At 38.1% G+C, this 27,132-nt stretch overlaps 1 protein-coding gene across 7 annotated transcripts in view; it reads left to right on the top strand.

Annotated features, from left to right (window-relative positions):
* The window catches only part of CTIF (cap binding complex dependent translation initiation factor), a 464,369-nt gene that overhangs the window by 139,540 nt on the left and 297,697 nt on the right, over positions 1–27,132 (top strand). For all 7 annotated transcript variants that reach the window (XM_074204166.1, XM_074204171.1, XM_074204167.1 and 4 more), the window contains 2 exons: positions 16,988–17,061; positions 26,657–26,732. In XM_074204166.1, the coding sequence (XP_074060267.1) occupies positions 16,988–17,061; positions 26,657–26,732 (150 nt within the window). The remainder of the gene's footprint in view (positions 1–16,987; positions 17,062–26,656; positions 26,733–27,132) is intronic.

Raw genomic sequence — 27,132 nt, 5'->3', positions numbered from 1 at the left:
AAAAAAGAAAGTGAGCTTATCCTCAAGAAGGGAGGAAATAAGCACCTATGAGGTATCAGGCACTGTGCTTGTACTTTATAAATCTTATCTCATTTGATCCATTTTACAATTGAGGAAAGTGAGGCAAACAGATCCTGGTCCCCTGCCTATTGTCAGAGACTGAACTTGAGTTCTGATCCTGCTGACTCCAGGTCCAAGGCTCTATTCATTGTGCAAGTTAGTGACCTCCAGTAAGACTATAAGAAGCAAACTGTCTAGCTGAAGGAGAATGTGTGTGTATAGTGCATGTACCCCTATACACACATGTATGTACATACAAACATAGCCATGTGTGTATCTATGTGTGTATACCCATTTACAAACATTTATAAACACTCATACACACAAACTAGATAGAAGAGAATTTGATGGAAAGAAGTCCTATTGTCTCTTGGATTTAGGAAAAGCATCATACATGTAATGGTGCTTGAACCGAACCTTGAAGGAAGGTAGGGATTCCTAGAGGCAGAGGAGAGGAGGGACATTCTAAGCACCAGGGACAGCTCCTCAGAAAACATGGAGATGGGATGGAGTGCCACTTGTAGTGGCAAAGTCTGTATGAAAACCAATTTAGCCTCACTGTCAATTTGTATCCTTTTATCCTGGGAATAAAAAGACAAAAATTAAATCACCTCAGACCTCATGGTTACCTTCCATTAGGAGATTCAGAATGTAAGTAAATTACTAAGTAAATACAAGATAATTTGTAGAGAGAGAACATACTAATGTGATCAGAAAGGCTTCTAGTTGGTGGTGCTACCTGAACTGGGCCTTGGAGTGGCTAGGTAGCACAGTGGATTGAGCAATGGAGTCTGAAGTCAGGAAGACTTGAGTTCAAATACAGTTGAAATTCTTACTAGCTGTGTGCCTCTTGGCAAGTCACTTCACCTCATTTGCCTCAGTTTCCTCATCTGTAAATGAATAATAAAACTTAACCTCCCAGGATCGTTATGAGAATCAAATGAGATAATAATTGTAAAATGCTTAGCACAGGTAAATGGTAGCTATAGTGATGGTGCAGAAAGAGGAGAGCAGGAAGAGGAAACTAAAGATTCTGAGATGGGAAGTTAAAAAGAGGCATGAGTTAACAGCCTGTGTATATGCATGGAGATAGAGGAAAGAAAGCCAAGTTTGGGGAATAGCTAATAGGCTAATTATAGTACCTAAAGCAGAATAGTTTGAAATAAGTCTGGAAAGACAGACTGGAACCTGGTTGTGGAGGGTTTTCAGTGCCAAGCTATGGTGTTTATATTTTATTCTGAAGCATGTATAGGCTCCTACCTCAAAAGCTTGTTGTCAGGGTAAAATGAGGCAATACATTTGTAAAGCCCATGAAAATGTTAGCCACTATTATTACGTTGCTGTTGAAGGTGCCTATTCAGAGTGTGACTGAGGAAATGCTTGGTCAGGTGTACTGGGGAATAATCCTGGGAAATTCAAGCTGAATCAGTCGATAAGAAATTAATTCTGAGGGCTGTGCTAAGGGGTTTGGAATGCAAAGAAAAGCAAAAACATGGATTCTACACTAAAGGAGTTCATCTAGTTGCTTAATTCATGGTTCAATTTTATAAGAATCTTGTTTCCCATAAGAAAAATGGTTAAAGAATATGAACAGGCATTTTTCAAACAAAAAAAAACCAAACTACAGTAACTGAAAAAATGTACTCCAAATCACTGATAATTCTATCTATTCAAATTTATTTTAAATTAGGGGTGGCTAGGTGGCACAGTGAATAGAGCATGGGCCTTGGAGTCAGGAATACCTGGGTTCAAATCTGACCTCAGACACTTAATAATTACCTAGCCATGTGGCCTTGGGCAAGCCACTTAACCCCATTGCCTTGAAAAATCTAAAAAAATAATTTTATTTTAAATTAAATCAAATATTATTTATTTTCTGTCCTTCCCATCTACCTAATGAACAAAAAAAAACAGATCGCTCAATAAATATTTAAATACCTTATTTGAGCAGCAAGGTGGTTGGAGCTTTATAAAGTGTCTGAGGCGATTTGAACTCAGGAAGTCAGGAAGACCTGGGTTCAAATCCACTCTTGGACACTCACTCACTGTGACTGTGGTCAAGTCAATCAGCTTGTTTGCCTTAATCCACTGGAGAAGGACCTAGTAAACCACTCCAATGTCTTTGCCAAGAAAATTCTATGGACAGTATTGGTATGCTATGATCCACAGGGTCACAGAGAGTCAGACATGATTGAAGGACTAAACGGTGTCTGACGCTGTGCTAAGAGTAACAGAATAAGAAAAGCAAATTCTGCCATTGGCTGCATCCAAAAATTATCTCTAATTGCATTTGGAATCCTTCACCTCTCTTTCTCAGGAGGTTATCATCTTGGGTCTTTAAGAATCATGACTGATCATTATATTGATCAGAGTTCTCAAGTCTTTTATAGATCTTTTTCTTTATAATGTTGTTATTGTATAAATTGTTGTCCAGGTTTTTTTCATTTCACTATGAATCAGTTTATCCAGATCTAACTAGTTCTCTTTGAAACTGTCCATTTCACATTTCTTATGGTGCAAAGATATTTCATTATATTTAATTTAACTATAATTTATTAAGCTATTCTCTAATAAATATTAGTTATTTATTTCTTTAGAAGTGGGGATGGGTTGCTACTATAATAAAAGCTGCTATAAGTCTGGATGATTTTCCTCTTTCTTTAATCTCTTTTGGGTATAGGATTAATAGTGATACCATTGAGGGTGGCTAGTTGGCACAGTGGATAGAGCATTGGCCCTGGACTCAGGAGTACCTGAGTTCAAATCGCCTCAGACACTTTATAATTACCTAGCTGTGTGGCCTTGGGCAAGCCACTTAACTCCCATTTGCCTTGCAAAAACTTAAAAAAACAATAATGATACCATTGAACCAGAGAGTAGTATTTATGTCCAAGATAGTGACTTTTTGGACATAACTCCAAACTGCTTTCCAGAATGGCTGGATGAATTCACAATTATACCAGCAGTTCATTAGTGGGCCTATTTTCTCACAGCTCTTCAAACAATTGTATCTCTTTTTAAAAATTTTATCATCTTTGCCTATCTGATGCATGTGAGGCAAGACTTGTTAAGAAATAGATATGTTGTTTTCCCCATTAGAATGTAAGCTTCTTGAGGCTAGGTTTTGGCCTTTGTAACCCCAGCACTCATAGTAGTTTCTGGCACATAGTGCTTAATAAATGCCTGTTGGTTGCTGGCTGATTGATTTACTTTGGAGTCAGTAGGGAGCCAGTGTGGATTTTTAAGTAGTGGTGTTCCATGACCAGATTGATGCTTGTGGAATATTACTTTGGCAGTTGTATGAAGGATGCATTAAAGCAGAATTAGAAGAAAACCTATTAGGGAACTATTTCCCACTTAGGAGAAAACAAAGCCAGACTGTCATTGGAGCAGCCAGCCACCCTGGCAAGACATGACCTCGCTCCCTGCCAATAGTACCACAGCAGAGTTTGCAGAGAGCACTCAAGAGAGATGAGTTGTATCCAAAGCTTTCAACTTTTGGATTCTTAACAAATAGACTACTGTCATATTTCAGATAACTAATGTAATAAGGCTTAGGGGATGGAAAAAAGGGGGAAAAGGCAGAGAGCAAGGGTCATTCTTGAATAACTATCCATGCTGCTGGTGGAGCAGATTTAAGGCAGCTAGGAGACTAAGTGGATAGAGGCTGGAGTCAGGAAGACTTTAGTTCAAATCCAGCTTCAGATACTTACTGGCTATGTGACCCTGGGTAAGTCACTTCATCTTAGTTTTCTCAAATTTAAAAAAGGAACAAATAATAGCATCTGCCTCTCAAATGAGAGAATATCTGTCCTGGCACATGCTAAATAATGCTTGTTTCCTTCCTAATTGAGACAGCTCGTGTGCTGAGTTAGAGACAGAAAGTGTGAGTTTGAATCCTGCTTTGCTTACTGTATAAATTACTGACCTCTCCAAGCCTTTTTTTCTTATCTGTAAAATGTGGGGTAATAATAACCTACCTCCCAGAGTTATTGTGAAGATCATGAGATAATATATGTTAAATCCTTTGCAAAATTTAGAGTACAGTGTATTAAGTGTTTGCTGTTATTATGGAATGCCTCCAGAAAGAATTAAGAAGCTTTATGGTTTATTTGCTTTTATAACAGATCTGTGTTTCTGTGGAATTTCATATACAGAATTTATTGAGTGGCTACTATGCACAAAGCATTATGTTAGGGACTGGAAATATAGATTTGAAAAAATTACCCAGATATTACTCTCAAGGGTCTTCCAAGCCTACTTACCCGTGGGATCCTGAAGTGGGCCATATAAATGTAATGGAAGTCTGATGTAACAGATGTCTAATGAAATAGGCATGGGCCCATAATAATAATAATACACGTCCATTTAAATGTAATAGAGTCTGATGAGCCACAAAGGTACATTCCAGAAGGGGCATCAGAGGCAGCATGGAGTAGTGGGTAAAGTTCTGGACTTTAGGGTCAGGAACTGATTTCAAAACCTATCTCCTACACTTAGTAAATGCATAGTTTCTGGCAAAGCTACTTAATTGCTATGTTGTCTCTGCATACTTTTCTGTAAAATGAGATGATTGGACACAGTGACCTCTAAATTTTCTTCCAGTTCTAAATTATGATCTCACAGAAGATATATACTTGCTGAGATAGTAGATAGCAGAGTTAGGATTTGAACTCACATCCCATCAGGCCTCAGATGCTTACTAGCTGTATGACATTGGGCAAGTTACTTAACCCTGATTGCCTCACATCCAGGGCCATTTCCAGTCGTCCTGATTCATTTCTGGCCATTGGACCAGGATGGCCCTGGAGGAGAAAGTGAGGTTGATGACTTAGCACCACACCTCCTCACTCAAATCTGATTCATGAACTTGTCATGACATCACCTCCCTGATGTCACGGTCTTTGAGAATGAAGGGCAAACATCAGGGATTTGAGAGGTAGCCCAAGCCCAGGAGAGCTAGGTGGCAAAGCCGGGAGAGCATCAGATCTGGAGTCAGGAAGACTCCTCAAATCTAGCTTCATATACTTAACTAGCTGTTTGACCCAGGGCAAGTCCCTTAACCCTGTTGGCCTCAGTTTCCTCATCTGTAAAATGAACTGAAGAAGGAAATAGGAAACCTCTCCAGCATTTTTGTTAAGAAAATGTCAAATGGGGTCTTGAAGAGTCAGACCTGACTAAAACAACTGAACAGCAAACAAGCTCAGGTGCCAGGCAATGCACAATGTAAGTCCCTTGCTGGAAAAGACAATGTGTCCAGCTCCCTGATTTTACATAGGAGGAACTGAGACCCAGAGATATGATGTGCCCTGCCCTGGGTTACATAGCTGGAAAGTGAGGCAGCATGCAAACCCAGGTCTTCTCCAACATTTCATGCCCTACACCTGCTGCCTCTTCCATCTCCAAGATTAGGAGCTGGTTAGATCACAAGGGCCTGAGTGGGAGTTGGGAAACAGGCACTGAGAGTTACTGTGACCACTTTTTATCAGAAGCAACAACAAGCTGGGCAGGCTGCCAGCCTCTTCTGTCACAGTTGGGAATAAATACAAATACAGGCCATATAGAAAATCAAACAAACAAACCTAATTATCAAAGAGAGAGTGTTGTACAAGGTCAGGGATCGCTAGGGAAGTGTAGTTAACTCTGGCTGCAGCCACCACTTCCCAGTTCTCCCTCATCTGTTTTCATTAGAGAAAGAAAATAGGAAAAGATTGGGGCCCTAACGGAGTCAGAAAAACACATTAACCAAAGAAGTTATCTCTTGGAAAGACACAGGCCTGGAGAACCAGGATTGGAATTTCCTTGTTGATACTTTTGGTAGAGATGAAAGAGATGCTTCCAAGTCTTGTTCTTAGGCACCCTATGCACATTTTTACCTGCTACAGTGTTTGTCTTTGAGTCTAGAAAGCTAGAACTTGGAGAAGCCCTATCTACTCTACCCCTCTTCATTGTACAGATGCTGTCCCAGGGAAGGGAAGTTACCAGTCCAAGGTCATATATCTCTTAATTCCAAATATTTTCGGTAGTGTACCCTATGAATGGAATGTGTCTCTTTTCATCTTTGCTTTCTGGATTCCCTGGCTTTCTTCAAGTTCTAACTAATGCACCATCCTCTCCAAGAAACCTTTCCCCATCCCCATTGACCATTTCCATTTTATCTTTAAAATAGTTTGTTTATACATAGCTATTTGCATGTTGTCTCTTTTATGAGATTGTGAGCTTCTCAAAGACAAGGACTGTCTTTTATCTGTCTTTGTATCCCCAGTATTTAACATGGTGATTGACATTGTGTAGGCGCTTAATAAATAAATATAGATTGACTGACTAATGACATCACACTGCCTTGTGATGATAGGATGACAGGATCAAAGACGTAGACATAGAAGAGATCTTAGAGATCATCTCATCCAAGTCCCTCAGTTTACAAATGAGAAAACTGAGTACCAGATAGTTCAAATGACTTGGTCACACAGGGTGCATCTTTCCTGCCCCCTCCCCCAAATCTAACTCACTTTCTACTTCCATAAAGCACCTAGCACACCTATGCTATATAAATGTTAGCTGTTATTATAATTATTAAAATCAACTGGAGATAGCCCTGGATGAGAGGAAGTCAAGGTTAAGTGACTTGCCCAAAGTCACCCAACTAGTCTGAAGCTGGATTTGAACTCAGGTCCTCCTAATTTCAGTACCAGTACTCTACCCACTGTGCCATCTAGCTGCTCCACTTAACCCTGATTGCATCACATTCAGGGCCGTCTGATTCATATCTGACCACTGGACCCAGATAATTCTGGAGGGGAAAGTATGGCCCTACCTCACTCAAATCCAATTCACACAGTAGATAGAGTACTGGCCCTGGAGTCAAGAGGCCCTGGGTTCAAATGTGGCCTCAGACATTAATAATTGCCCAGCTATGTGACCTTGGGCAAGTCACTTAATCTCATTACCTTCAGTAATTAAAATAAAAACAAAACATGCATGTCATGGCAACACCTCCCTGATGTAGTGTTTTGTTTTGTTTTGTTTTGTTTTTTGAAAAAACAAAGGTCAAGCATTATCAAACACCAGCTATATGGCTAAATGATAGTACTCTATTGTGGGGGAATGTAGGAGGAAAATAGACTTTAGAGAAGCTTACAGCTTTGCTGAGGAGAGAAAAGTAACATTGAAACAGAGGACAAGATGAAACAGGATTTAACTCTGATGCGGGGGTGTCAGACATGCTGCAAAACTGTTATCCTCACCTCATCCCCAACCAGATTAAAATATAATTGGGAAATATTTAACAAAATTAAATTAAAATATAGTAAAACTTAATGTTAAAGTGGTTTTCTTTTGGGGGGGTTATTTATTTTTTATTCTCATTTTGTACAAATGTTTTTTTACATTAATAAAATATTCTTGTTTACAAGTAAACAAAATGCCCCTCCTCCCCCATGAATATTAAAGTGGTTTTCTTAGTCAATGTGTAGCCTGCAAAGGAGCCTTCTGCACAATTTAGTGACACAACCCCTACTCCCCTGTTTTTCCCCCCTTTGCTGTTTAAATCTGACACCACTTCTCTAGGAGTTCAAGGAAGGAAGAGATCAGAGTGGGCTGGAGTCATCCAGCATCATTTCATGGTGGAGGTACTGATAGAACCTGGGCCTAGGATCTATGGAGAGTTTTTTGAAGAGTGAAAGGGAAGAAGACAAAGAGAGTTTCTATATTTCCCCTTGAAGTTGAACTCAAGTGATTTCCAAAGTTTAAGGCTGGGGATGGGGTGGGAGCAGAGAGCATCTAGAGAATGGTAAAAAGCTAATGCCATTTGCTGAGGGAGTACATGGGATATTTGAAGCTTCAGGGTTTAAGGTTTTCCAGTTCCAGCAATGATGAATTATTATGGGCTGATTCTCAGAGGGTGTTAGATGCCTTGGCAGTGAGCAGGCACAAAAGTGAAGTGGTCTTGGATGGAAGGAGACTTTTCTATCTCTGGCTGTGGTGTAGTAAAAAGAGTCAGAGGACTTGGGTTTGAATCCTGACTTCTCCAACTCACTAGTTTCCTTATCTAGTGTTTCTATATCTATAAAATGAAGAAATTGGAAGATCTTTTGTTGTCTCTTCTATCTCAAGAATTTTTGACCCAGTGGGCTGAGAACTGAAGGACCTTCTAAATTCTTTTTTTAAGACTTTATCTAGATTTTTTTTCTTGTATTGTAACATCATTGAGTCATAGATGTCTTCTAAGTAGGACATTAACTAGGACTTGACAGTGTTTTGTAACACAAAGATGTTTATCATAATGATATTGTCACAAAGACAATTCGATGTTATCACATCAATGCTTTTGAGAAATAGGAACCTTTTATAAACATGTTATATAGATAGACCCAGAGAGCTTAAATGATTGGTCCTAAGTTATTCACCAATTCGCTCAAAGTGCCCAAGTTTTTTGAAAAATTTCTCTAGCCACTGATATAACTGTTATCTGTCTCTTTCAATCATTATTACAGGCCAGACATGTTCAATTTTACAGTTTGGGTCTAAAAAAAATTATTGTTCAGTTGTTTCAGTTGTATCTGACTCTTTGTGACCCTATTTAGGATTTTCTTGGCAATGATACTGAAGTAGTTTGCTCTTTCCCTCTCCAGCTCATTTTACAGATGAAGAAACTGAAGAAAATAGGATTAAGTGACTTATCCTAGTTCACATGGTATAGTATGTGTTTGAGGCCAGATTTGAATTTAGGAATTTGGGACTTCCAGGACCCCAAAATAGAGATGTTTAATAAATGCTTGTTGATTGATTAATTGAAAAATAAAGATAAAACTTGGAGACATGGTGGTCAGTGGTCCTACTTTTATTTCTGAATGGGCAGCTAGGTGGCATAGTAGAATAAGAAGGAGATCAAATCCAAACTCAGACACATAGCTATGTGACCCTGAGCAAGTCACTTAATATTTTTGGCCTCAGTTTCCTCATCTGCAAAATGACCTGCAGAAGAAAACAGAAAACCATTTCAGTATCTTTGCCAGGAAAACCCCAAATGACGTCAAAGAGACGTGACTGACAAACAACGGTTTGTTTCTGAATAAGGAAGAGTCGGGTACAGAATTATCCAGATTTTTTTTCAGGTCAGTCTTTTTTGGATTGGAAAGATAAATTTAGCTTTGTCTTGTTGGTTGGAGACCCAGTTTGAAAGGCAGAGAGACCATAAAGGAAAGGGCTTCTCTAGTTTCTGAGGTTCCAACTATAATTGCTGACCTTGGCATTAGATTCATCCATTGAGGTCATCATGACACCTCCTTGAATCACCCAATTTGCTAATTTATTTATTAATCCCCTACTATATACAAGGCACTGTGTTTGAGTTAGGTGGTACTAAGACAGTGAAATATTCTCTACCCTTTTACTGGTAGAGATAACAAATCCATATAGAAACATATGCAAGATTAATATACAAGATAATTACAGAGGCAAGATACTAACAGCCAAGGGGAAAAGAAAAGGTTTTGTGTTCAAGGTGGATCTTAAATTGAGCTTTAAAGATAATTAGGGAGTCTGAGAGGTGCACACGAGAGAAGAATGGGGAGCTGTAAAAAGACTTGGAGAAGGAATATCATGTGTCTTTGAGGACTACTAAGAAAGCCAGTTTATAGAACCATATAGTATGTCAAAAGGAATAATGTATGGAAATGAGTGTCATAGATCCAAAACTGAAAGGAACCTCAAAGGCCATCTAGTCCAACCAACTTAATTTACAGATTAGGAAACTGAGACCCAGTGAGATTAAGAAGCCTGTCCAAGGTCACACAAGTAGTAAATGGGTAAAGGTAGATTGCAGCTAGGTTGTGAAGGGCTTTAAATGCCAAACAAACAACAACTGCAGTATCCAAAGGGTACCCTTTGGGAAATCATAGTAATATCTGGAAACAATAGGAAGGTCCAGTTATTTTAGAAAACTGTAGTTATTTACAAATGTTGCATGCAATATTAGAAACAGATGATAGAGCCCATGTGCCTAGTTGTTTGGGCGTCTCGGTAGCACAGTGTACCGAGTGCAGGGCTAGTAAAATGAGATGGAGAAGGAAATGATGAACCCTCCAGCATCTTTGCCAAGAACACCTTAAATGAGGTCATGAAGAACTGAAACAATTGAAAAAACAAGAAGATAATAGTCTAGTTGCTACTCTGTTAGTCACCACAGCAATCTCTGGGAAATTATAATGTATGAGAAGATCAAGTATAATAGCAATGCCTAAGTGTGATCATGCAGGAAACTACAATGTCTGGCTGTTACTATACTGGATATAACAGTAATGTTCAGTGCATAGTAGTTTTGTTGTTGTTCAGTTGTTTTGTTGTGTCTTACGCTTCATGATTCCTGAATAAGGAAGAGTCAGGTGCAGAATTATCCTCAGATTTGTTTTTGTTTTCTTGGCAAAGATGTTGGAGTGATTTGTCATTTCCTTCTCCAACTCATTTTATAGAAGAAACTGAGGCAAACAGTTAAGTGACTTGCCCAGGATCACACATCAAGGAAGGTTCTGAGGTCAGATTTGAACTTATGGAGATGAGTCTTCTTCCTCTAGGTCTGCAACACCTCTCTTCCCATAGAGTAAAATCTAGGAAGCTATAATGATGTCTGTGTATCACTATGCTGTAAATCATTGGTGTTACCCTCAAATACAAATGGATCACTATGACTGCCATTGACAAAGAAAGCCACAAATTAACATTATTTGTGTTGTATTCTATGTTTATTTTGCTAAACATTTCCTGATTATACTTAATCCGATTGTGACTGGGGGGTGTGAAATACTGGTGTTATAATGGTGTAGGAAACCACAATGCTGTCAGTACAAGAAGCAATAATAATAACTAGGAGTTATTATACAGGAAACTAGAAGAGTGTCCCAGGTGTTAATATGCTGCATATAATAGCAATGTCCTGGGGTCACTGGATAGGAAATACTAGTCAGGTACAGGTATTCCTGTTGATCTAGGAGTCACTGCTCTGGAAGCAGTCCTACTTACTACCTTAGAGTTAAATATCTAAGAGACATTGAAAATGCTTGATTGTCTTTGTGTAGAAAACAGCAATAATGGCTATTATCCTTCTTGTCATTAAAACAAAACACCTTTCCAAGAATACGACTCAAGGTCCACATGTTATCAAAATCGTCAATGTTTTTGGAAGGGAGTAAACAAGGGGTCATTCTTTCTATTTACTTTGCAGTTTTTTCCTACCACTGGTCATGGTCCTTTGGCTCACTCGGGGAGTTTCCAGGCCCAAGAGTTGGGTGTTTTACCTTGATATAAGTCACATTTTTCTGTTTTTTCTTCCCTGTTATCACTTGCCTCACTGGGATTGTACTATCTTTGTTAATTCTTAGACATACATATATCTGAGTGTATATGCACACACACACACACACACACACACACAAACATTCCAATCTTCTGGTGAGGTGACATTGAACTTCCCTGGGATCCTTTTCTGCCTACCAGTGCAGGAAGAACACCCAAGGTCCATCCCCCCCCCCCAGGTGAAAGCTGAAGATTGATGTCCCTGTCTCTCCTCATTGCCCTTGAGCTCCATCCTGATTTGAGGAGGTTTTATTGTTATGGCTTATTTTTCAATCTCAGGCTTGGCTGTACACTTGCCATCTTTAAGTAATTGCCCCGCTCCCTGCTGCAGTTGGGTCCAGCACCCTGCATAGCCCCCTGATTACAAAGCAGAGCCAATTTAATTAGCTGGCAAGCATTCCAGGGTCCTAGCTCTATGTGGAGAGACTTTCATGAAAAAGAGAAGACAGGTTCTCTTCCTTGAAGAAGAAAGTGATGTATTAATGGTGACAACAGTAGAGGATTTTGGAAAATAAGCTTGATGTGGAAACTTGAAGTCTATGCTGAGAGATAGTGTCATTCAATTCAACAAATATGTAGTAGTGACTTGATATGTAAAAGATGTGCTGTGATAGTTGGGGGGGCAGAAAATTTTGAAACGACAACAGAAAAAAATAATTACTGCTTCTAGGATCTTATACTTTACTAAGTAGGTATCACTTAGTATTCAGTGTAGATGAACAGAAATAATTATAATACAGGGTCAGATCTGTGATGGGGACAAAGGAATGATTCAGCCAAAATGCATTAAGAAAATTTGAGGAGAGAGAGGGGACATTTTTATCTGAGGTAACAGAGAAGAAAAGAAAATGAAAAGAAGATAGGAAGAAAAAAGAAGAAAAAGGAAGATAGAAAAAAGGGAGGAAGGAAGATAGAAAGAAGGAAAATTTATGTGATTTCCATGCAGAACTTCAGCAGGAGAATGGCTAAAGTGCTATTTAATATATGACCTTAGTTTTCTCATCTGTAAAATAAGAGAGTTTTGTTTGGAGACCCTGAGATTCCTTCCATTTCTCTATGATATTGTTTGAGAACTCAGTGTTGCAATTTTCCTCATCTTCTTCTGATACTGAAATATGCTGATGTCACATCAGGACATAGAGTGTCTGTCTACAGGGACCAGGACTAGGAATCTAGGTAGGCAAGTGAGCTAGAAAGGTCTAAAGTAGAGGATTCAGGTGGGGGGGGGGGGGAATCATAAAAAGTGACATCAAAGAAGAGAGTTGATGAGCTCCATCTGAGGGCAGAGGTTGTTTTCATTTTGCTATTTTTATCCTGCCTGTTCAATGAGAGCTGCTCTCAGTTCTCAGATGTTTTTGGCCAAGGAGAGAGAGAGAGGGAGGGAGGGAGGGAGGGAGGGAGAGAGAGAGAGAGAGAGAGAGAGAGAGAGAGAGAGAGAGAGAGAGAGAGAGAGAGAGAGAGAGATCTTTGGATGAATCTTGCTTATGACTAATGGAGAAATGCTAGAATTATGTTATAAATAGGGATAATTTGGGGCTTAGTATGAGAATGGGGCCTTTTAGATTTTTTATCATGGAGTTGATAACTGAGTAGGACTTGTGTTGGTGATTAGTAAGAAAAGGAGTACTCTCTGATGTGGGAACTAATTAATCAATTTGAAAATATTTCCTAAATGATGACTCACTTTTATATAGTAGTGTGAGGTTTTCAATGTATTTCATTTGATTCTTGCAGTAATTTAATGAGATAGATTTCTATTTCTAGATCTCTATTTTATAGTTGAAGGAACTATAAAATTAAGTGGCTTGACCAAAGTCATCCAAATATTGATAGAACGGGATTTCAACTCAGTTCTGCCTCCCAATCCAACATTTCTTCTGCTATACCAAACTTTTATCTCTCTTCTCTGTGCTGGAGTCACAGGGAAGCATTAATTAATATAGACATATGCTTAATAAATTGATTGATTAATTAATTGATCTTACAACAATTGATAAATTCCCCCAAATGAAATGGTCCCTGCCCTCAGTGAGCTTACATTCTATCATGGAAATAACATATAAGAATGAATAAATATAAGGACATAATACTATATATTTAAAAGCAAATGAGAGCATTTCAGGGGAGTTGTATTAGCATCTGGCAGGATGGGGGGGGTGATGGTGTGCGTCTCAAGGAGGCTAGAGATTCTCATAGTTGGAGATAAGAATTGGTGCATTTTGTGTGGAAGAACACAGAGATGGTACTTAATATCATTCGTGATGGTGGTGGTATTATTGTTCCTTCACTGGAAACAGAAAGAAATTCAATTTGTCTGGACTAGAGTGAATGAAGAATAATTTGTAACATGGCTGGAAAGATAGCTTGGAGCCAGGCTGTGAAAAGCTATTAAGTACTCTGAAATGTTTATTAAATGAATAAATATAAGAGAAAATGTATTCATTGCCTTCAAGGAGTAACAATCTTGCTTTATAAATAATATTAAGGGAGGGACTATTTCTTAGTCATTTGTTGCATCCCCTATAATGCTTGATACTTAATAGACACTACATGAATGCCTTTTGAATTGTTTTAGAAAATAATTAAGTGCTAAGCTCTAGGGTGAGAGGAAACCTGGAAAGATCTGGGTTGAAGATCTATGCTGAAATATGCTGTCCCTGGCAGTGACCATCAAGCTGCATTCATCATAGGAGTTTATTGACAAAGGAATTCCCTATAATGATGAAATCACATATCAGGACAAATATTAAAAATCTTATGGATATTGACTAATATACTGTAAGATTTTCTGGGGTTAAAAAAAGATCATTGCAGACTTGTGTAGTCAGAAAAAGTTTGAAACTTCTCTAACAGAGAAGCTATTTGTTTCTGAGTGATGGGAAGTCAAATTGAATGTTAAAGTCTTGAATTATGGAGCACCAAGAAAGAAGAGTTCTAACTAGATAGTGTAGGAAATAGGGAGCCATCATAGCTTCTTCAGCAAAGAAACAATATAATGGAAGTAATGTTCTCGATAGTATTATTCTGACAGCAGTATAATTTAGAGGAAGAAAGATAGCAGAAGACAAGTGGTCAAATAAGCTATATTTACTTACTGAGGAAAAAAAGGGAAGGGAAAAATGTGGAGAAAAGAGAACATTCTGGGATGTCAATGGGATTGGATAGGGACAGATAAATCTGAGAGACCACATGAGGTGGTCACTAATGATTACAGAATTTTAGATCCAGAGATCCCCTAGCTTAGTCATATCATCATAAAGATGAAAAACTGCAATTTAGATAATTTAAGAGAATCATCCAAAGTCACACAAGTGGTAAGTATAGTCAAGATTTCAACCTAATGCAAACCCAGTGCTCTTTCTGTATACAACAGGGTCATGTGATAAATTAGATAGATGGAATAGATACAGATGTCAACATTGTAGTGTTACAGTGTATTTTAGACCTGGAAGGGACCTTTGTTGTTATTGTTGTTCACTCATTTCAGGCATTTTTGATTCTTCATGACTTTATTTGGGATTTTTTTTTAGGTTTTTTTGCAAGGCAAATGGGTTAAGTGGCTTGCCCAAGGCCACACAGCTAGGTAATTATTAAGTGTCTGAGACCAGATTTGAACCCAGGTACTCCTGACTCCAGGGCCGGTACTTTATCCACTACACCACCTAGCTGCCCCTTATTTGGGATTTTCTTGGCAAAGATAGATGCTAAATTGTTTTGCCATTTCCTTCTCCAGCTCGTTTTATAAATGAAGAATTGAGGTAAAGAAAGTTTAAATGACTTGCCCAGGGTCGCAAAGCTATTAAGTGTCTGAGGTCAGATATTAACTTAGGTCTTCCTGATTCCAGGTCCAGTGCTTTATCCCCTGAACCACCTAGCTGCCTCCTAGGCAGACAGAAGTTAGGTGACTTGCCCAGGGTCACATAAATAGTAAGTGTCTGAGTTCAGATTTGACCTCAGGTCTTTCTGACTCCAGGCCTAGAGCTCTATTGAAGGAGCCCTCTCTCTGCCCCATTGGCATGAAATGATGGTAAAACTCAACTCACTGAGGATAAAAATGTAGAGAGAGAAGAACATAGGACCAGAAACAGAGACCAAAAGAAAAAAGAAGAAATTTCCCCAAAGGAGTAATTATTATGAGAGAACTAGGAAAGTTCAATGGATTTTTAAGGAGGGACAGTCACCAGTATTAAATGCTACAGAGAAGTCAGGAAGGAGAAAAGAGAATTCAGTGAATTTGGAAACCAAATTCCTGGTGTTCAAAAATGAATGAGCATATAAATGGAGACAATGATTGTAGATAATGTGTTCTTGTAGTTTGGTAGCAAAAGGAAAGAGACCACAAAGTAGGTAGAGGGGACAACAGGGTCCAGAGAGCACATTTGTTTGGTTTTTGTTTTAATATGAGGAAATCTGGGTATGCTTATCTGTAAAAGGGAAGGTGAAATACTAGAAAAGAGAAGGATTAATTATTGAATTGAGGTCCTAGTAGAAGTGGAAAGAACCCACTCATTCATGTCATTGAGAAATTGGAAATTATATTATTGGGGAAAAGTTAACAGGGAACCTAAAATCTCAGACACCAAAGATCCAGTCTCTCAGATCAAGAGATAACCTACTGACCATGACTGACTGCCAGATCAGCTTTCTGAAACAAATTATATTAGCCTTTAAGTTAGCCCCCTACCCAGTAATGCTAGACATTCACATCAGTACTAAGTAGTAGTCAACTATTTTGGATGAGTTCCTGCTGTGGTTTTTGTCCATTACAAAAGTTCTGTGGATTGTAGATATGGGACTGGTTACAGCCCACAGTGATGGGTTGGTAAAATTTCTATATTTCTCACAAGTCTCTATGAATATAAATTTTTAAAAATGATTATCATGCTGCCTCTGGAAATGATACATCGGATTTGGTGCCATTCTGGTTCTAGGTGGAGGTAAAAATAGAAACATTTTATTTTTTCTTGTCGCCTCTGGTGGAAGGATCCATTCAGGGTCTCTCAGTTTAGGAGTGACATTAAAAAAGCCAGAATAAATCCAAATGAGTATGATGGAGATCATGAAGGTACTAGGCATAATGACATAGGAAGATCTGTTGAAGGAACTGGGTGTGTCCCAGCTGTCTTCAGATTGTTGAAGGGGACTCATGCACTAAAGGGATTAGCAATGTTTTGTTTGACTGCAGAGAGAAGTGTTACCAGTGGAAGGGAGGTACAGGAAAGCTGATATAAAGAAAAGCTTACCACCATCTAATTATCTCAAAGGCTTACCTTGACAGGTAGTTATTGTTACCCTTTTGCTGGAGCTTTTCAAGTGGAAATTGGGTGTCTCCTTGTCCCAGATGTTGGAGACAGTATCCTTCTACAGGGCTGGGTTAGATTAGATGCCCTCAAAGCCACCATTCTAAGGATGACATTTCAATTTCTGAAAGACAGATAGAAGTGCATGCATGACATAGAACCTTGGCAGGTGTTATATTAGGGATTGTCCCTTAAAGGGGTGAATGTGAACTGGTCTGAAATGCTGTGACTCTCAGAATAATGACTTCTATCTCTATTTCTGTCCTCTCTTTTAGAATGGCAACAAAGACAACTCTATGGACATGTTGGGTACTGATATCTGGGCTGCCAATACCTTTGATTCTTTCCGGTAAGCTTGCCTTTCTTCCTATTTTAGGAGTTCTCTACCCCCAAACCCCCTTATAGGTGGTGAATTCAGTGCTTTGCCTCCTTCCACTTTTGTCCTAGCAAAGCCTTAAGAACTTGGACCTAAGCAAAGACTTATCAGTTCTAATTTAGAGAGAATTCTTTTTTGGTTGAAAATTGGACTTCGTGACTTTTCTCTCAAATCCTTTCCAGCTCTTAACTTTTTGTGAGTTGGAATTTAACTGCTTTCACTGCTCTTATGATTCCCAGTGGGGCTATATTCTGCTAGGTAGAAGAAACAGGTTCAGTAGGAGGCATAGCCAAGGACCCAGAAGAAGGAGAAGAGGAAATAGGATATGGATGAAGAGAAGGCAGTGAGGAAAAAGAAGTGGAAAAGAAAGGATAGAAAGAAAATAGGATGTAGGTGAAGAGGAAAGAAAGAAAGAAAGAGGAAAATAAGGTTAAAAAAGGGGCAAGTAGGAAAAAAAGGAAAATTGGAGAGAGAAGGAGGAAAGTTAGTCAACAGAGATTGGTCAGTGTGCTGGGGTCACCAAGAAAGACCAAAACAGACTTGGCCCTCAAAGAGTTTAGATGGAAAGGAAAACATTAGAGGAGAAATAGGGAAGAGGGAAGTGAGAAAGAGAAAAGATGGTATCTGGTGAAAGAGGATAGAGAAAGGAAAAGAAGATGTGGCTGACAAAGGTATGTCACTCTTATAGTACTACACTGTAGGTCCCAGTTTTTGCTTCAGCTTCACTCCCAGGGAGTCATTTAAATTACTTGTGATCTACTCTTTGGGATCCCATTTGGGGTTTTCTTGACAGATACTAGAGTAGTTTGTCATTTCCTTCTTTAGTTCCTTTTACAGATGAGCAAGCTGAGGGAAATAGAGTTAAGTGACTTGCTAACTTGTGACATATAGCTAATAGGTGTCTGAGGCTGAATTTGAACTCAGGTCTTCCTGACTCCAGACCCTCTTGCAAACTGGTGTTTCCAAAGGTTCTAGCACTAGGCTTTCATCCATTTAATAATCAAGCAAGTCATGGAAGAAGTCAGAAGATCCCAACTTTCTGGTCCTGGAGCCAAAAGTCCCATCTTAAAACAGTGACTAAAAAAGGGTGTCCCTTAATAACTTCCCTTTCTCTCCTTTATTAACTGAATATAAACTGCCTAAGCAGGCCCCATGCTAAAATAGTCAAGGCATATCCTTTTACAAAAAGAATGCCCCTGAAATATTTTGTGGAAATGGAATTTTGGTAGTCCAAATCCTGTTTTCCTTTGACCTCTTTAATAATTTCAAATATTCCAGTGGATAGTTGGTAACAGACATTTGAACTAAATGTCCTTCTCCATCTCCTAGCTTCTCTGTCCAATGGTAAATAATTAGTAAACCTTTGGGGAAAGTAAAGAATCAGCCCCCAACTTTGTGAAGTTTTTGGAAAAGACATTTATAAGCTTGCCCTGTTTCCTCTGATTGCTCTCTACATAGATTGGATTCTATTCTGAGGGACTGCTCAGAGGATCAATGAATATAAGAGCTATAAGGAACTTTAAGTGTACTCTATTCTGATACCCTAAAATTAACAGATGAAGAAACTGAAACCTATACGGGGAGTAGTGTGTCTAAGGTCACACACTATGAGACAAAACTAATGCTTGAACTCTTCATCAGACTCCAACTTAAATGCTTTTGCAATATTTAATATATTTATTAAGCTCCTACTATCAGCAAGACAGATCCTGCTCTCAAGGAATTTGAAGACATAAGTGATGCAAGAGAAAATATAAGTATAAAGGAGAAATAAGATGAGTTTTTAAAGAAATGTGAGGGGAAAAAAATTACTTTCATCTGGGGAAGGAGAAAGATCATGAAAAGTTTCATGGAGGTGACATCAAAATTGACCTGGAAGAAAGGGAAGCCTCTTTAACTTGGAAAGATTGGTTGGAAAAAGTTCATTCTGGATACTTCACATGGCAGAACAACAACAGAAGACAGAATGTTGTCAAATTTTACTAGAATTTAAAGCATATGAAGATAAGAAGTAGAAACTAAGAAAATTAGGTTGTAGCCGTATTGTAGAGGACATTGAGTGTCAAGATCATGAGTTTCCACTTTATTTAGTAGTATGTAAAATGTTTCAGTGGAGAAATGAGTAAAAATCTAAAAGATTATTAGGCTGCTGTATGAAGAGTGGATTGCAGAAGAGATTTACTGGTGTCTGGGAGGCCTATCAAGAAGTCATTGTAGACTCCTTCAGGCCCATTCTGTATCCCACACTCAGTTAAGGCAGTAGTCTTGTCTCTGATCATTACACTGTATCTGTTTGTCATTTTCTTTTTCACTCCTAGTAGTTCAATATGGAACCTGCAAACCAGAGAAGCTGTACTTTACCCAATTCCACAGAAAGATCTGAAATGTCTGCAAACATCTTCTATTACAGGATTAGAAGAGAAAGGAATTTTCTTGTGGAATTTTTAATTTTTATTGTTTTATGGCAAAGGAAAAGTGAATATGAGAGTGATATAGACAGTCCCTAGAGACTGTTTCCCCCTGGCTCCTCAGGAGGAGTAAAATTAATTTTTTATCTCCAGGAAGGGAAACCACAATCATCCCTTCCATCTAGAGCTGGGAGTTGGCAAGCCTGTCTAATCTTACAGCCCTTGGAGTTACAGATTTTGAAAAGTTCAGAGGAGGGAGAAATAGGATGGACTTAACATAAAATAGGAGAATTTATTCCAGGAGAAATGGGACACTCTCAAAACTGAAATTCTGAAGATTCAAAGGAAGACAAATCCAGTGAAAAAGAAAAACTGTCATTGTCTGAGGAAACTGATGTGGATGCATAGGAAACTCACTAACTTAGATTTTTAAACTGTAAGTATAGAAGATGGGAAAGCAAGGGCAGGTAACAGGATGATTTTATGAGTATGATGAGTGCTACAATTCAGAATGAACTAGAGTTATCAAGTTAAGTATTAATCAAAGGTGTCATTGGGGTTGTTCCTAGGGTTTTGTTTAGCTATGGGAAATGAATAAGAACATCACTTGGAGTGGAAGGGCTAATGATAATTAACAGAAAACATACAGCTTCTCGTTTCTTTCTTCACTTCGGTTGTTTCTAGCAAAGGGTATATCTTTATATTGGAAATGACAGCACAAACATGAGTAAAGCAGGGTCTATTATTTAGTCATTTTCAGTTGTGTTTGATTCTTAGTGACCTTAAATGGGGTCATCTTGGCAAAGATACTAGAGTGATTGCCATTTCCTTCTCCAGCTCATTTGACAGGTGAGGAAACTAAGACAAATTGCCCAAGGTCACACAGCTAGGAAGTGTTTGAGCCCAAGTTTAGACTTAGGTTTTCTTGATTCAGGCCTGACACTCTATCCACTGTACCCTATATAAAACAAAAGTAGAACATTATTTAGTTATCCTTGATGAATTCATTTTTATCTGGCTCAGGTGAGCTGCATCCTCTAGATTGAAAAAAAACTAGGGGGGGGTATGATTTCTGTGTCCTTCACTGTCAGAGGTATTTAAAAAAAAATTAGAAAATGGACCACAAGAGGGGGTGGAAGGTCAAATGTTCTATCAGTTTTTTAAAAAGGAAGAGAATACAAACTAGGGAACATAGAACTTGACTTTATTCCTGGAAAAAAATCTAGAATGAATCACTAAAAAAATAGGGAACATCTAGTAAAAGAAGTGGTAATTTCAAAGAACTGTTATGAATTTATGAAGAGGAGAGAGCATACTTTCTTTCTATTTTTGACAGAGTTCCTAAACTAACTAGATTTTGCCAAATAATAAAATATAATCATCCTGGCTGGCAGATAAGATGAAGAGAAGATTAAATAATGATACAATTAGATGAATTTGCAACTCAAGCTTAGAATATTCATTAATGGTTCTATGTCAATTTGTCAGATCTCTGTTGAAATGTTTGACCTTGAACTATTTAACATTTTTATCAGTGATTTGGAAAAGTCAAAGATTGTATGCTTCTCAGTTTTTCAGATGACTCAAAACTCTGTGAATTGAAAAAAATTCTGTTGGATTAAATACAAAACTCAAACTAGTAAGAGGAACTTCAGGAGGGGTAAATGTAAAATTTTCTACTTGGAGTCAAAAATTAAACTTCTCAAGTATATGGAATATTCACAAGTATAGAAACAGGGAAGAAATGGATAGATTCTTCTTTGGAGGAAAAAAAGATCTGAGAGTTATAGCAGACCACAAGCACAGTATGAGTCAGCATTGTTATATGGAAATTCTGGAAGCTGATATGATCTTGGGCTACAATAAGAGAAGCACAATTGGCACTATCACATCTCTTATTCTGAATGTCATCCTTTTTATTTAACTTACTAGTTTTTTTGACCACCATGTCATATTACTGACTCATGTTGAGTTTTTGGTGTCTTAAAGTATTTCTATATTGACTGTGATCTAGTTCCATGTTATCAATACTGGGACTTTTTTACAGCTGCTTTTTAAATCACTAAGGTTTTGCATTTATCTCCATTTCATTTTATCTTCATATATCTGGTCCAGTGATGAAGCCCAACATCATCTTTGGATACTTATTCTATTATCTAATGGTTCATGTCTCTGACAAATTTAATAGCATATATACCTTCAGCCTACTTAATGATAATTTTTTTTACAGAAAAGGCTCAAGGGGTAGTACCTTTCTGTACTCCTCTAGAAAATTCCTTCTAAGTCAACATCAGTCTATTAATTACTTATTATTAAGTCCAGTCATTCTACTAGTTCTGAATTCTAATTATTATTGTACTTCCTTACCTTGTACACATTATTATGAAGCCAAATATCTTCTGAAATTCAGTTATCCTTTATTTGGGATCTTTTATTTACCAGTTTTGTAACCCTGGACATTTACTTTGTCCTAGGTTCTGCATCCCCTCTCTAGTGTAACACAAATTCACCAACAGTGACTCAGCAACTAAAAACATTCAAAAATTCTGATGTTAACCTAATTTTCCAAGATTGATTATCATTTGAAATTATTGAGGATTCTGCAAAGCTTTTTTTTTTAAAAAAAGAAATCTCACTTATCTTGGGTTTTAATTCCCCATTATCTATTTATGTGTTGTACTTTTCAACCTAAAAATAATTCTCAGTAAAGATAACAAGAATCAAACTGAGATGATAGTTTTACCTTCTCTTCATAATCCAGAATCCATGATCTTTAACATCATCCTTAGCAGTTGTCTTCTCCCTTCAATGAACTTTGCTCTTACCTCAGACATAGTACTAAAGATCATTTCAGTTGATGTTGGACTGTATCATGTCATTTGAACATGTATAACCTATGTCAGATTGCTCACTGTCATGGGGAGGGGGAAGCAAAAGGAGGAAGGCAGAAAAATGTGGAATTCAAAAACATACAAAAAGATGATTGAAAACTATCTTTGCATGTAACTGAAAAAAATTCCAATAAAAAAAAAAGAATTTATCATGTCTGGAAGTTCTGGGCTTTAGCATTCCCTGATTCCCTTTCAGGAGGTGGTCAGTTCTTTGTAATATACCATGAGACCCCATGAAAGAACAGTTTTTAGAGTTAGACCTTTTACAGCTTCTACAACTCAATTTAACTAATCAAGCTTTTATAATCAGCTGCAGCAAGTATTATTAAGCAATACTATGAGTCAGACTTTGGATACAAAAATAAACAGTGAAATAGTCTTTTTTTTTTTCAAAGAGCTTATATTCCTAGAACCTGCTGTGTGCCCATCACTGGGGTTGTACAAACAGTATGGGCACTGACCATTAGGAGCAAGCAACAGAAATTGGGAGAAAAGAAGTTATACAAGCAAGATGAATAAGATAATGTGTAGTGAACTAAAATGAGTGATGTTGGTCAATTCAAGTATAGATTGATATAGGGTCAAGAGTTTCTTGTATGACAATTTCAGGAGAAGCATGAAAAAATTTCCCAGAGATTCAGAAGAACCTTACATTCATTCAGACCCATATAAAGAAACTGAGACAGAGAGCAGAAGAGATTTGAAGCCATTTTCATTGACCAGATATATATATGTATATGTATTTATGTATATGTTTATATATTTTTCTCACAAAGAGGGTAATTAGAAGGAAAAATAAGGTCATCAAAGCGATTCATATCCATTACACAAATGAACCATTTAAAAAAGAAAGACCAGTTAGGTGCATCTTCAGGGGAGAATATATTCCCTACCTTCCTGCTTATAATTATAGCAACATCTTGTGGCCAACTCAGTCCCACCTCTGGATTTCTGCAGGTAGGCTTGCCAGGATCAGCAGAAATCCGCCAGAGTCTCAGAATTTCCATATAGATTCACAGGTCTCTGGCCAAGTCATGGTTCACTTGAGTTCACCTAGGACGAGCTGTCTATAACAGAAAGATGTTGCCATCTTGTGGCTTTGCTTAGAAATTGCTACTTCCTCTAAAACTCATTTTGAAGCAAGATTGCAAACCTTAGAGATTCCATACAGCACCATAATTCCATTGGGAAATTCATCCCACTGGAAAGAATATTGACAATGAGGTTATTTCAGAACAACCCATTCCTCCAAAATAAATTTCAAAAATCTCTTAAATAATTTGTATAGCTTTGGGACACAGATCTCCTATATAGCAGCTGTTTGTACACAGTTGATGATTGGTCCCTGGTTCAATCATGAAAGAAAATATGGAGTGGTCAAGAAATCACAACAATTGGAAAACTGATAGAGGAAAAGAATGGAGGAGCAATGTGACTTCTCTGAGGTCACTGCTGCTGTGAAGAAGAGGACTTATTTTTTATAAGGCTGTGATGCTGGAGTATGATGAAGTTCAGCATATTTTGGTGCTAACTTTTTATGGAGTCAGAAGGATGGGTTCCAGTATCTTTTTCTGATTCTCACTATACCTTTGTGACAATGGTCAAGACATTTAACATACTTGAATCTACGTTTATTCAACCATAAAACAAACAAACAAAACCAAACACTTGGAGGAGTGGTGGTAGTGGACAAGATGACTTCTGAGGTTGACTCTAACTCAACATCTGACTCTACACCTGCCATCTCCTATAACCTCTTCCCAGAGTTGACAAGGTTAACTTTCCTTCCTCTCTTACTTTGCTCTTGCTATTTCCATTACCTGAAATGCTCCCTATACTTACCTTCACCTATCAAAATACTGTCCATCTTTTAAAGTACCACCTCTTCCAGTGAGACCTTCTCAATTATCCTAGCCAGAAATGACCCTCTTCTCTTTCTTCTTTGAAATTCTAGAAGCCTGGCCAGTAGATACACTGTTGGACCTAATACATTCAAGAAGACCTGTGTTCAGTTCATGCTTCAGACACTTCCCACCCATGTGACCTTGGATAAGTCCCTCAACCTCTCTTAGTTTTAGTTACCCCATAGCCACTTAATAAGTGCTTTTTATTGATTGATTTTTGGGACAGTTAAGTGGCTTAGTGGATAGATCACCAAGTCTGGAGTCAGGAACACCTAAGTTCAAATGTAACTTGCTCTTTTGCTAGACAAGTCACCTAATCTTGTTTGCCTCAGTTTCCTTATCTGTAAAATGAGCTGGAGAAGGAAATAGCGAACCACTCCAGTGTCTTTGCCAAGAAAATCCCAAATAAGAGTCCCAAAGAGTAGGACATGATCGATATAACATGTCCTATAAAGTTATCTTCTTGTTATTGTAGTTCTGCTTGTCAGTACTGCAACTTATCAGTTCCCCTCCTGAGATGACACTCAGAAATTAATGCAATCCTCTAGATATGATGTGATCAGGGCAGAACTACAGAAGCATCATTACTTCCTAATTGTGTAAATTGTTTCTTTCTTCATTCAATGTATAAGATTTTTTTTTTGTTGCCACATCATGTTTGTCATCTTTTATTTACCTCAAGGACCAACACAGTTCTGTGTGTAGGAAAGAGGCTCATGCAATAACATTATTCATTCATTCATTCATTCATTCATTCATTTATTTTTCAATAATATTATTTAAAAGAATGATTGAACTTACTGTTCACCATTTGGAGAGAAACATTAATCCTATTGAGTAGAATTGAAATAAGACTGGAAAAGGAGCAGGGAGTGAGGTTTTGGAGGGTCTTAAATGCCAGGCTAATAAAGACACCTCAGAGAAGTCACATTGTGCCTCCATTCTTTTCCTCCACCAATTTTCCAATTGTTGTGACTTTTTTTTTAGGTTTTTTTTTTGTTGCAAATTGCAATTGTTGTGACTTCTTGACCATTACAAGTTTTCTTTCATGATCTTTGTTCCATGCAGGCAGGATGTGATAAACAGACCATAGAATATAGAATTAAAAGACTTGGCTGAACCCATATTATTTGTATGATGTTTGATAAATCCCTTAACTTCTCTGAATTTCAGTCTTTTAAATGGGACCAGATTTGAAAGATAAAGGAAATGATCGAAGAAGAAGGGAAGGGAGGGAGGGAAGGAAGGAAAGAAAGAGAGAATTCTTATGTCACTATCAACATCAGTGAATTAATGCAATCTTGGACTATATTAAGAGAGGCTTACCTTCCAAGAATGAGGTGGGGACAGTGTCTCTGTTTTCTGCCCTGTCAGAGCACATCTATAGTACTGTGATCAGTTTGAGAAGAATATTGAAAAATTCTCAAACATAAAGAAGACTGGCAGAATGCCCAAGGGCCACTGCTCCATACTTGTGAAGATCATTTGAAAGAAGGGAATATTTAGTCCATGGGGAAAAAAAAGAATTAAGGGACATGTGATAACTCTTCTCAAGTAACCAAAGACCTATCTTATGGAGGAAGGATTGATGTAATTTGTTTTGCCCCAGATGGAAGAACCATTATTCATAGCTAGAATTTACAAAGAGACCAATTTAGATTTAATATGAGGAAAAACTAACAGTCTTCTTGAAAGAAATAATGGGCTGCCTTAAGAGGCAGTCAGTAGACTGTCTCTTCTTGTGTATTTTCAGATAGAAGTTGGATGACCACTTTTCAGGTCTCTCTTATCAGTGGGGTTCCTTTGTGGGGGTGGGGGGGTTCAGCAGAACTATTTCCCAACTTCTGGGTTCTCAGATTCTGTGGGAAGTGGTAAGGTAAATACCCATGTTGTTATTGTCCTAGAGTTGTCTCCTACACTCAATGGGCTACACAGACCACAAAGACTAGCACGGTCTCTGACTTGGGAGGAGGTCAAGCTTTGATAGTATGTCTATTGTGAACAAACCCCAGGGAGGTGGTCATCACTGAGGCAGAAGCCTGCAGTCTACAGAGGGATCCCCAAGGTTCTTAAGAATTTTGGAGAGGGGCAAATAGGTGGATAGAGCACCAACCCTGGAGTCAGGAGGACCTGAGTTCAAATCCAGCCTCAGATACTTGTTAATTACCTAGCTGTGTGACTTTTAACTCCATTGCCTTGCTAAAAAATTTTTGGAGAGGGTGAAATCTGCCCTTCACACCAGCTAGAAATATCTCTTACCATTTCCCCTCTCTCCCTTTTGTAGATTGTACTTGCTAGATGGGAACAAAATGGAAGGTTTCATTCTTTTTCTTTTCTCTTTCTCTTGTTCTTGCTTTGGGTTTAGGTGTGGAAAAGGGAAGCTGGAAGATGGGGAAGGAATCAACTTGAACGACATAGAGAAAGTCCTTCCCACCTGGCAGGTATGTGCCCAGACAAGGGGTGCCTGCTGTTGGAGTTCCCCATTGGTGACAGGTACTGAGTGAGACCCTCTTTGAGAAATCATTCAGTCATGATTGTTATAACTCTATTTGCTGTCATATGGTGTAATACATGTTTTAACTTCCTGGCTATGCTGGCTGTGGTTTTCTGTGATGATGATGATAAACTCAATTAACCTGTTATTGGTCATTATCCCCCCCCCCCACCAAAAAAAAGAAGAGAAAGAGATCATGTAAACAGCACCAAGGGATCATTCCAGTACTGTTGAACCTTGGGGCTAGAATAGGTGAGAATGGGGAAGCCAGCTCAGCTCATTGATGGAGCAATTTCCAAAAATAGTGCTCATTTAAAGGGATTTTTTGTAATTTTTTAATGTGGGTT

The sequence above is a fragment of the Macrotis lagotis genome, chromosome X (genome assembly GCF_037893015.1).
Source record: "Macrotis lagotis isolate mMagLag1 chromosome X, bilby.v1.9.chrom.fasta, whole genome shotgun sequence".
In the NCBI taxonomy this organism is placed as follows: Eukaryota; Metazoa; Chordata; class Mammalia; order Peramelemorphia; family Peramelidae; genus Macrotis; species Macrotis lagotis.
Note: the sequence above shows the minus strand (reverse complement) of the source record. Positions and strands in the feature narration are given on the sequence as shown.